At 36.2% G+C, this 12,422-nt stretch overlaps 1 protein-coding gene across 4 annotated transcripts in view; it reads right to left on the bottom strand.

Annotated features, from left to right (window-relative positions):
• Positions 1 to 2,285: 2,285 nt before the first annotated feature.
• Positions 2,286 to 12,422, bottom strand: part of LOC115219651 (histone-lysine N-methyltransferase EZH2) — a 200,220-nt gene continuing 190,083 nt past the window's right edge. For all 4 annotated transcript variants that reach the window (XM_029789852.2, XM_029789847.2, XM_029789827.2 and 1 more), the window contains 4 exons: positions 8,407 to 8,502; positions 5,425 to 5,506; positions 3,602 to 3,767; positions 2,286 to 3,416 (listed from right to left, as the gene is read on the bottom strand). In XM_029789852.2, coding sequence (XP_029645712.1) covers positions 3,356 to 3,416; positions 3,602 to 3,767; positions 5,425 to 5,506; positions 8,407 to 8,502 — 405 coding nt within the window. In that variant the 3' untranslated portion in view covers positions 2,286 to 3,355. The remainder of the gene's footprint in view (positions 3,417 to 3,601; positions 3,768 to 5,424; positions 5,507 to 8,406; positions 8,503 to 12,422) is intronic.

The following is a 12,422-nucleotide window of genomic DNA, read 5'->3' as shown; positions in this document are numbered from 1 at the left end:
GTGTCAGAAAACAGCCTGGAGAAGAAAGGATGGAGTCTGAGTAGTTAGTGTCCCTCAGGTCATACTCTGCCATCTTGAAAAATGGAGTACAGGAAGATGTATTCGTAGATAAACAAGTTGTGATGGTCATGGCTGGAATGCCTTCAAATCAAAACAGAAACACCCTGCATCCTCACTTGGCACGCTAGAAAAAACAACCATGTCTTTAGTGACATAATTAATACCTACCTGTTACTTATTCCAGTTCCTGGATTGCGACCATGTTAGAGCACTGCTTTGAAGGGTTTAGCTGACTAAATCGATCCCAGTATATTTTCTATCAGTCACTTTTGCCAGACCACTAAGTTACAGGGATGTAAACAAAACAACACCAGTTGCCAAGTAATGGGAGGGACAAACCCATAAATACATATACATGACAGGCTTCCAGAGTTTCTATTAAATTCATTCACAAGGCTTTAGTTGGTCTGGTGCTGAAGGTGGATGGCTCAGTGGTTAGAACGTCAGTCTCACAATCATGAGGTTGTGAGTTCGATTCTCAGACTGGGCTGTGTGCTGTGTTCTTGAACTAGACACCTTACTTCATGTCGCTTCAGTTCACTCAGCTGTAGAAATGAGTTGTGGTGTCACTAGTGCCAAGCTGTATCAACCTTTGTCTTTCCCTTGGATAACATCGGTGGCATGGAGAGAGGAGGTTGGTATGCATGGGTGACTGCTGGTCTTCCATGAACAACCTTGCTCTTGGATAGTAACTTTCTAAGTGAAATCACATGGTCATTCATGACCACAGGAGCTCCTTACCTTTTTTATAGAAGACACATACCTAGGACGCCATGCAGTGGGATTGAACCACAAACTACATGGTTGTAAAGCAAGCTTCTTAACCACACAGCCAAGTCAGTGATTTAAAATGATGAAATTGATATTCTCTCACACTAATGAGTCAAATTAATTTTAAGATGCATTCAAAATAATGAATGAAAAGAACAAGCAGACCACATATATATTAGAGAGCGGAATTAATTTTATTCAGTAAACATTTTGCTGTTGTTTACAAATTTATGTTGCCACAGTTTAAAGAAAAAAAATAATTAATAATATAAAAATCAATGAAAAGATGAATTTGCTAAAAAAACTGTAATAAAAATATGCATATAAAAAAAATCAAAAGCTTTCTAAAGTTTTGATGGAAATTGCGTAAAACTAAAAAAAAACAAAAAACTGAGAGATAGAAACAACCTATGTGGTGGTGGGGGTGATGTTATCTTTCACTTAAATGATTTATGTGTCTTGATGAAATTTGTACGTCAATCGAGGTGACTTCGGCCCGGCTACAAACATCACAAAATGATAGGTTAAGTTTCTTGTCAACTGAGAAGTTCTAGTTAGAAATGGGGGGTTTCTAGAAAGGAAATCTTTACTCACTAGCAACCAGAGAGGTAGACAGAGGGGAAAGACAGTTTTAATACATCAACGGTTGTTGTTTGGGTTTGGGTTTTGATTTCATTTATTTCGTTTCAAAGAAAATACCCTGTTTCAGTTTAACTCTTCACTTCCACCACCCTAAGATAATAAACCTATACATATACCTATAAAGAGCACACATATATATACATAACGTATGTAATACATACAAGATGACTGAGGGTAGGGCAAATGTATAGCAATTAAGTAACCTAACGAACAAATACAGAGATACTGAAAGGCATTGATTGAGAAGAGTCAGCACAGAAATCTCCACAGCTAAACTTTACATAGTAAAGGAAAAATTTTTTGGCAGAACTGAGTATCTTACTTGCTAGCAATGTCAGCATCAGATCTGGAATTGGTTTAGATTTGCTGATGATGGTGAGGGTGGTGGTGGTGGTGTTAAATACATACCCAGCATTGGACAAAGAACATTAATTAAGGCAATGATAAAATCAATATATTTTTTCCCGCTCACACCGACCACACCCCCAATACAGAACCAATAAGACTAGCGGTCAATGGGAGTTAATAATAATAATTATAATACTTTCTTATTCTGACACAATGTCAGCAATTTTGAGAAAAGTTGGCGTGTTGATTGCATCAACCCGAAAGCTCCACTGGTACTTTTTGTTTCCTATCATACCTTGAAGGATGAAAGGTAAAGTCAACCTCAGTAGAATTTGAAACCTGTATTTAAAGAGCTGGAAGAAATGCCACTAAGCATTTTGTCTGAGGCACTAACGATCCTGCAAACAGCAGCAATAATAATAATAGTCTGGAGTAAAGCATTTTGTTATTAAGAGATCTTTGTGATCAAGTTGCATGTATTGAATATCTGAGCTGTAGAATGGTAAACTATCTCTGGTCAATGCTGGTTATTATAACAATGATGTAAAGGATAATGATGAGTTTTTAATTGGGTGGCGAGAGTTAAGTGTTTTTACTAAGAACACAGTGCATTGCCTGTATTGGGATATGAAATGATGGCCTTAGGTTCCAAGATTCTACAAAGAGCCTCTTTAAATCTTTGCACCGTTTAGTAATGGTAGTAGAAGTACTATACTAACTAATATGAAACAGATGCATGTAGCTGTATAATATACCCACACAATTCTGTGAGGGAGAGAAAGAGAGTATATAGGTGTGTAAGCACATGTGTGCGCATATATTAGAAATTTATTGAATTTTTCTGATATTTTCAATTGAGAAATGAATGCGGTGAAGATTATATAACGAAAGTACATTGAGGTGGATTTGAACAGCCTGTATACATTCAGATGAGGGTTGTAAAAATAATATCATAATGAACCATTCTTCTCTTTTACTCACTGCGTTCTGAACTACCTAGCTGTGATATAGAATGGTAGCAAAGCAGTAAAACAACATATGTGGTGACACTTAATGTCAATATGATAATGGACTGGTTGGATAAAGAATACAATGTTCATGGAACATTGTGGTGAGTGAGTTCCCTTTACTGTTGAGATCATTGCTTGGTTGATGTTGAAGAGAGCAGCCTTGTTAGCTGGAGGGCTGGATTGGCAGTAGGCTAGGTTGGCAGTTAAAAATGGTCAGCCGAAGCAATGAGCATTTCTCTCTCATACACCACCTCGTTGATCTAGCTGAATGGCTGACTAGGAATGGACCGAAGGAAGGAAGGAAAAAAAAAAAAAAAAGAAAAGGAGGTCCACAATGCAAGGAACCCCTTAAATGTTGCTTGAAGTTCATTGATAAGTTTATCAATGTATGTCATGTCAACATACATACATACACATCGTCTTATACAAACACACAACCTACACACACACACGCAAGTGCATTGAATGCTATGATGAAAACCAGTGATATCGCACAACTGTCAAATCTAGTTGAGAACGTGCAGTCAGGAAACTTCGTTATCCCTCTCGATTCCAACAAACTTCAGTTGTTCAGTAGGGCCGTACCTGTAACAAGAACAATAGAGATCCCAATCTTATTCAATGGTAACTCAAACATTTATTCTCAATATATTTCTCAAAAATATATAACAATTATTTCTTCAAGCTTTGAGCTATCAGTTTAAGAACAAGAAATTTTAGGAAATTCATAAGGTAGAGAAAGACAAAAAAATCTAAATCAGATAACACACCTGTAGTCAAAGAATAACTCTTCTCCTGCCTGGATTGGACGTTTGGCAAATATACCTATTCGATGGTCGCCATTTACCATCATAACTTTGGCATAGCAATTTGGGTTGATTGAGTGGTTGGCAAAACGTATTTTATTCCCTTTCCTAGTTGCATCAACAACAAAATCTGAAAGCAGGGCAGCAGAAAAAAAAAAAAAAAAAAAATTTCAATGTGAAAATGACCAAGAATTCTGGGAAGAATAAATGCCATAAGACAATCATGATTAATGTTGATACAAATTCCACCCATTACTGGCTCTAAAGCTCTCAATTTTGAGACATTTCCTCCACAGTATATATATATATATATATATATTACATAATGGAGTTTGCTGAGACCCCCTTTGGTCATGACTAACTGTGGGATTGCACATAGAAAGTTACCCTCCCAGGCACAAGTCTGGGCAAGGTTGTTTACGGAAGACCAGCAGTCACCCATGCATACCAGCCTCTCTTTCCCCACACCACCAGTGTTATCCAAGGGAAAGGCAAAGGGGCCGATACAGCTTGGCACCTGTGACATCGCAACTCATTTCTACAGCTGAGTCAACTGGAGCAACGTGAAATAAAGTGTCTTGCTTAAGAACACAACACGCAGCCTGGTCCGGGATTCGAACTCACAACCTCACTATCATAAGCTTGACACTCTAACCATTGAGCCATGCACCTTCACACATACCAGAGTATATATATATGTATGTATATATATATAATATGCCACCATGGAAACAGACATTAAATGATGATGATATATATAGATGTATTAAAAGAAAATCAGGCTAAGTCAAATAAATGCATTTTGAATCTGATACTTGCATGTTTTAGTAAATTTGTAAAAAGAAGAAAGGATTTAATATATCTTAAGGGAGAAGGATTCTAATCACTTCTCATGAAGTAAATGAGTGAAGTCTTTCCTTAGACATGACATTGGTCTATTATATAAAGTCATATTCCAAAAATATCTGGTAGATATTTCTTACAGCTAAGTAAACCCAGCAATATTTACTTTAACACAATTTTGACTTAATCATGCATTATCTTGATGATATGATTGTTTATCTTTTGAAGGGCAGGTGTGAGAAGCCATATGAGGCTAGTTTCAACATAAAATATTTGGGCCTGAAATGGCTGGTTTAAATACTAAAGAGTTAGCCTGAAATTTGGAATTTCTTTCTTGCACATATTCTTTTTTTCCTGCTATCATTGACTTTCAACTATTTCCAAAGAAATATTATATTCAAATTAATCTCACAGGTCTCGAGCCAACAAAGGTCATGGGCATAGGAACAGACCCTTCCTCCAGATTAATAACATACACACACACACACACAACAACAACAACTCCAGAGCACTTATCAAAATTGCATCACAATTTTACTTAATCTCAACCTTTTACATTCGGAGTTTAAAACCAGCAGTCAACTTAACCTTTTATTTTTACCAGGTCATCAATAAAATATAGAGAAAGAAAGATTGAACTGGGATTGATTTAATCAATTTGGATCAATCTTCTCACACAAATTCATGGTTTTCAGTCTGAGAAATCAATATTTTATATATATATATATATAAATAAAAATATAAACATATATATTTAAATATATATATATAAAAATATATTTAAGTATATATATACATCTAAATATATTTAAGTGTATCTATCTATCTATATCTATATCTATATATATATAAATAAATATATACCTAACTAAATATATACCAAACTAAATCTATATATCTACACACACACAAAGTGGATTTTAAAAATGAAATAATGTACTTACCGTTATTCAGGTTAAAAAGAAAGCTACACATGTACTTGTCGTACACTTTACCTCGCCTATCAGCTTCGTCTTGAGAAATTATCTATACACATAGAAATGAGAGAAAAATATATACAAATATATATTGGGATATGAGATGTAGTCTCAGTTGAAAAATGTGTAGCTAGAAAGAGAGAAAAATATACCATGACATGGGGGATAGAGATGAAAACAATATACTGAGATATCATATTACATACGAAGTGTTAATAGAGAAATGTGTATTGATTGAAAGGGAACTATATACACTGTGAGATGAAACTATTTAAAGTGTTTATATACAATGTTTTAGTAAATAAAAATAATATTATACACACACAGCACCTAACTTTTACTATAAGTTAACTACATCATGTTCACTATCTAACACACTATTCGATTTTTAGTAAAAAAAAAAAACAAACAAAAAACTAGTTAAATTCTCTGTTAAGTTGAACCACATTTTCTGTTTTTTATCTCAATCCAATTTTTAACCATGGCTTAAGATTTTGTAGCTAATTTGCTGTAGAAGTTGTTAAAAAAAACTATGGAGAAAACTGTTATATATAAATGTTTACACACACACATAAAGGATTCCCTTGATGTGGAAAACAGATAAAGGTCCTGAAATTTCTTGCTGAACAATCTGTGCATAAGCTTTGCGTATTCCTTATAGCAATCAAATATTTATGCTGTATATTAGCTCACTCCCTCCATCAAATCAAAACTGCCTATATGAGTGCACTGCATGCCATACAACAGATGTCAAAGTGCACACAGCGGATGCCAAAGTGATTGCAGAGCAATGTAAAATGAAGTGTTTTGTTCAAGAACACAGTGCACTTCCCAACCTGGAAACTGAAACCATGATCCTGCAATTGTTAGTACAACAGCCTAATCACAAGTCACATGCCTTCACACATAACCAATCCTGCTTCTCAGTTCAAAGATTTGAGCAAAGTTGACCCCCAACATCGGGACCAACTTCATGAAGGCACCCTGGCAAAATGTTGCTCCTCTAAATGTTATTGTGGTTTTGTGGAATGAAGCAAAGCAGGTCATGCTGTCCACTCAAGAAAACACTTAGTAAACTATCCACAAGCGCTTGAGCAAACTGACTCCTCAACTTGTTCCATTTCTCAAAATGTTTGCAAGGTACCAGCAGGCCTCAAGAGACACATTCATGTCCATAGAACATGATTACTGCTTTATTTCACTAAACCCTCATTTGCCGTTCACGAGAGAATCCATTATATAAGTAATATATATATATATATATATATATACATTCCATCATCATATAATATTTGTGTCATGCTGGGTTGAATGGCTCAGTAGGGTAAAATGAGCCCAAGAACTGCGTCATGCTCCAGGGCCTACTTTAGTATGGTTTCTATAAATGACCTTCCTAAAGCCAACCACTTTACAGCAAGTACTGTGAGCATTTTTTGTGCCACCAGTACTAGTGAGGTCACCATATAGTTTGCAAGACTATGAACCTGAGTGGAGTAACTCTATGCTAGGAGTTGGGGAATAGGGAGTGAGAGATCAAGTATGAGAGGAAATGATTGGAACAGAACATGTTTCTTGCTGTAGAGGAGGTACACGACTACTCATACAGTAGAAGAGAAAGTGGAGTAATTAAGTGGAACTGGAAAGCAATAAAAATTGTGGAGATGAGGTATCAGTGAGGACCTTCAAGGTGTGAAGTGGGTAGGGGTGGGACAGAGAGAGGGAGAGAAAGTGATAATTTTATTAATACAAACAAAAGGAAACAGTACATGGAGTAGAGTGAAATACAATAACAACAATAGAAACTGGATTTTCACCAGTTGCTTACTTAAAAGTTTCTATTTGCTACTTCAGAGAATGGCATTTTGATTTATATAAATATATTCTAAAATAGATCAATTTTTTCTTCTTTCATTCTTTCAAGTACAAAAGAAGCAGGCTTAAAAATCAGTTCAGTTATTTCATAAGTGTTACAGTAAGCTCTTGATAAGACACCTTGAGTATCCAACTCCATTTAGCTGGAATTGGTACCAAAAGAAAATTAAAGATGCTTTTAAGTTTGTTTTCCCCTAAAGTTAAGCATGAAGCATTCCAAGTTAGTCTATGATCATCATAGAGAGCTGACATTAATAAAGCCACTTGATGGGAAATAGCTGTGAAGTATGAACCACTGACTACCGAAGATACAACCATGATGATGGTGATGATTATGTAAGAAGTAGCAGTGGTGAAAGTGATAGCTTCAGTTGAAGCAACAACTGCCAGCAGCAGCAGAAGGGTTGTTCAGGCTTCCTGTCTGTTTTGGCATGGTTTCTATGGCTGGATGCCCTTCCTAATGCCAACCACTTAACAGAGTGCTCTGGGTGCTTTTATGCAGCACTAGCACAGGTGCTTTTTACGTGGCACCAGCACAGGTGCTTTTTATGTGGCACCAGCACCAGTGCTTTTACGAGGCACCAGCACAGGTGCTTTTTATGTGGCACCAGCACAGATGCTTTTTACGTGGCACCAGCACCTACAAGCCCACATGATTAGGGATGCTCAGCTGGAGAGGGTTGTAGGGGATGAGCCTGTATGCAAGAACAATCATGTTTTTATTTAGCCTGACATGTCTTTTCAAGCACAGCAAACTGCCCGGAGTTTTGGTCCCCTGTCATTCCCTCTGTAAGCCCCAACGTCTGTAGATCTTTTCCCACCACTTTGTCCCATGTCTTCCTGGGTCTACCCCTTCCACATGTCCCCTCTACAATTAGAGACTGGCACCTCTTGATGCAGAACACTGATTCAAGCATCTCAAATAAAAGCAGTACAGAAAACAAGAATGTCAAAATATCAGTCAATGGCGTCATATAATTGCTAAAATTTGTTAACCACAAGCGCCATTTCACTAAAGGAGGAAATTAAACAACTGAAAAATTAGAGAACAGGACAAGGACAATACAGTCCACTTACCTCACCACAATATTCAGATATAAATTCATTTTTCTCAGCTGACACTTTCAAGAATATTCCCCATCCAGCAACTTCACTTGGGGCCAATAGCAAGTGCTGGGGAAAAATATCAGGAATAAATGAAAAACAATAACAAAACACACACATACATGTCATCAATATCATAAATACATTATGTAAAAGAGATAAAAAGTTGGGTATATGTAAGATACACTTTTTATTTAGAGTAAACAAGTTTAACCCTTTAAGTATTTAAGCCAGCCATAGCTGGCCAAAATACTCAAGTTGTTTTATGTTCAAAAGAGTTAGATCCAGCCTCTCTCACCTACCCTACAATGTCACTCTAAAAATAAACAATCACATCATTGAAATCTTGAAGCTACGAGATAATACATGATTAATTCATAACAATGTGAATAAATAAGCATCACATTTGACAGAGTTATCTGAATGCTCAAGGGTTGATATACATGTGTTCCATACTTGTATCATATGTGCATAAATCCAGCTTAAGGAAACTATCAAAAATATAGGGTTGACTAGAATTTGAGTGGAATTTGACAGAAGGTCATCATATGTGTATTTGTGTATATGAGGATGTTTATGCAGATATAAAACTAGTGCTGTTGTATATAAAGATTGATAAAATAAATACTAGACTGAAGTACTATGATGGTCAATACATTTGAGTACACCCTTGAAATCCAGAGACTAAAACCAATAAAAAAGGTACATATGTTGTTCTCTTGTGGGAGGGTCATTATACCAATAAACACACACACTGGTTCAATACAACTTCTTTATTTTTAGTCAATCAGTTAAACATCTAACTAACTAATCGATTGTTTGTTTAATGCATTGGTTAAACAAACCAGAAGAATTTAGTCCAAATTGACTCCAGCACCTATTTGAAGTCTGGCACTTATTCTGTTTCTTTTTACTAAACCAATAAGCTACAGTGATGTAAACAAAACCAATACTGGTGTTTGGTGGTGACATATGAACACTAACATGTGTGCACATGTATACACACACACACACAACATGCTTTCACATAAATTCCAACTACCAAATTCACTCACAAAGCATTCATTGGCTTGAAGTTATCAGCAGAAGACACTTGCCCAAATTACCAGGCTGTGGGACTGAACCAGAAACCATGTGACTACAATGCAAACTTCTTAACCACAAAGCCATGACTGTGTAGCACACAAATAATAATAATAACTAGCACTATGACCTGGCAACACCGGGTCATAGTGCTAGTGCATGCATATACAGCTGCGTGTGCGTGCACATACATGTGAGTACTGTCCAAATCTCCGACCAATCACATACAGCTAGCTGGCATTCAATTGGCGTATCAAGTTTTGGGCATTTTGATTGGATTTTGGATAGAAAATTCATAAAAAGGTCACTTCTATTGATTTTTAATGGCTTTGCGGGGTGATTGGGGGAAATGTAAAGATGTGTGTGTCCTCTAAATGAAAAATTGTGGATTTGTATAAAGGACATGCACACACACACACAGACAGACATTTTGCCGTTTACATATATAGAGATTGTACTGAAAATCTGTAATAGAGATAGCATTTATGTACCGTATTTACTGACAGAAAACAATGTCTGTAAGTGTACACACACACACACACACACTATGTTTATAGAAATTTGCAGCCACAGCTTGCAATATTGCAAAAGTTTCATTAGTAAGTGACAGTAAGATAACATCAAACAAATAATTATAACACCATACGATATTACTTTCCTAAACATATAACCACTCTTTCACACTTAAATCTCATATTACATAATCCCGCAATATTTACTCTTCAACGAACCTAATAAGGTTATTTCCATTAACTATGACAAGGAGACAATATTTAATAGCATTATCAAAGACATTACTTTGCAAATTACTTTCTGGAGGGTTTTATGTGTTTACTATTTTATATTCGTTTTCTGAACTAGCATGAATGTGTTGATTACTGACAATTTACACATTTTCCATATTGTTGAAACAAGTTTATTTTTACAGCTAGATTCTGTTTCTATCATTAAATACCTGATCTACCTATAAAGTAAGAATAAAACGAGAAAACCTATACTCCTAAGGTAGATCTAGCAATGAATGTTCTGCATAAAAACTTTATATATATATATATAAATAAATAGATGTTTCTTTTTTTTTAAATGAAATTGAAGCTTTTCATACTACAGAGGTGTGAAACCCGAGTCACAAAACCAACTCTCAGCTTCAGTTTCAATAAATAACCATACCCATCTCTGTCTGTCTGTGCCCCGACTGGCCTCCGTGCCGGTGGCACGTAAAAAGCACCATCCATTCGTGGCCGTTGCCAGCCTCACCTGGCCCCCGTGCTGGTGGCACATAAAAGCACCATCCGTTCGTGGCCGTTGCCAGCCTCGCCTGGCCCCCATGCCAGTGGCACGTAAAAAGCACCATCCGTCCGTGGCCGTTTGCCAGCTCCGTCTGGCACCTGTGCGGGTGGCACGTAAAAAGCACCCACTACACTCACGGAGTGGTTGGCGTTAGGAAGGGCATCCAGCCGTAGAAACACTGCCAGATCAGACTGGGCCTGATGCAGCCTTCTGGCTTCACAGACCCCAGTTGAACCGTCCAACCCATGTTAGCATGGAAAGCGGACGCTAAATGATGATGATATATATATATATATATATATATACACATAAGGTGGGGACTAAAAGAAATTCCTGGCTTGGGGTAAAAGAAAACACAAGAAGAGCAGTTAATTATAATTTTATTCAACATATTTCCTTCTCAGATTCATATACATATTGCAGAATCCCTCCAGTTTTTCTAAGCCCTGTAAAAGAACTCGGAAGGTTGGGTCTGTAACCAAGCCTTTTGTGATGTCCTTAAGCCAGGAATTTTCCCCCACCACTTTGTGCACACACATACTTTTTTTTTATTTGTGGCTTAACAAGACAACCAATGGTTTTATGTTGAAAAAAACCGCCACAATTTTCAAGCAAATCACATAAGAATGTTGGTAAAACCATTGGTTGCCTCATTAATCCAAAAATAAATAATATTTATCCATCAAATGTGGTGCTGAGCACTCATATATATATATATATACATATATATACAGACAACTGGATTCAGAGGCACAGTCCAGGTATCAAAACCATAATGCCATCTGTTAAGTAGCTGATGATGGATGCATACATGTAATGTGCTTGTTCACTATGAATCTTCTGTATCTTACTTTCTTGTGGTTCTACATTGTTCCTCATTGAAATTCTGATACTTGTGTTGAACTTGTATATATATTATACCATACATTGGCACTGCATGATTGTCCTTCATAGGGATAGAAATTCTGGTAAGGTAATACTTGTGTAAGGGTTTCTAGTTTATGGAGGTTTTACTACACACACACACAAAACCGTAGTTAAAAAGATGCGTTTGTTTTAGTAGGCTACACTTTCACTCTGTCAAAAGGTTCATCTGACACTGACACTATTTGAAATCTTGACATAGTATAAAATATTTCAAAACATAAGTTTACAATGACAGATGAAGTTAATCAAATTAGTGAAATAAAGAAACAACATCAACTGATACAAAGAAATCAGACAATTAAGAGTGGGTTCTATATAAAACTAAATGGTAGTAGAATTCTAACATACTCATGCACTATGCATGTAATTATGTGTGTACGTGTGTGTACATAAACCCATGCAAGGATAGACAATACAACGAATGTAAGTTAGATCATTAAAATCATTAGAATTAGAGCTACTGACAAATTTTCAGGGATGTTGACAATGAACCAATAACAATAAAGCAATCAAAGAAGCCCATCTTCAGCTCCTTGATTAAATATATTTATGGTTTCAACACCAGAAGTAAAACCACTCCATGTGATGGCATCAGCAATTCACCAAAATGAATTTTAATGCTGCTTGGGAACATATAAACAGAACTTGTACATGAGACAAAACAATATATATTTATACGGCCATACACA

This window comes from Octopus sinensis, linkage group LG1 (assembly GCF_006345805.1).
Source record: "Octopus sinensis linkage group LG1, ASM634580v1, whole genome shotgun sequence".
Classification (NCBI taxonomy): Eukaryota; Metazoa; Mollusca; class Cephalopoda; order Octopoda; family Octopodidae; genus Octopus; species Octopus sinensis.
Note: the sequence above shows the minus strand (reverse complement) of the source record. Positions and strands in the feature narration are given on the sequence as shown.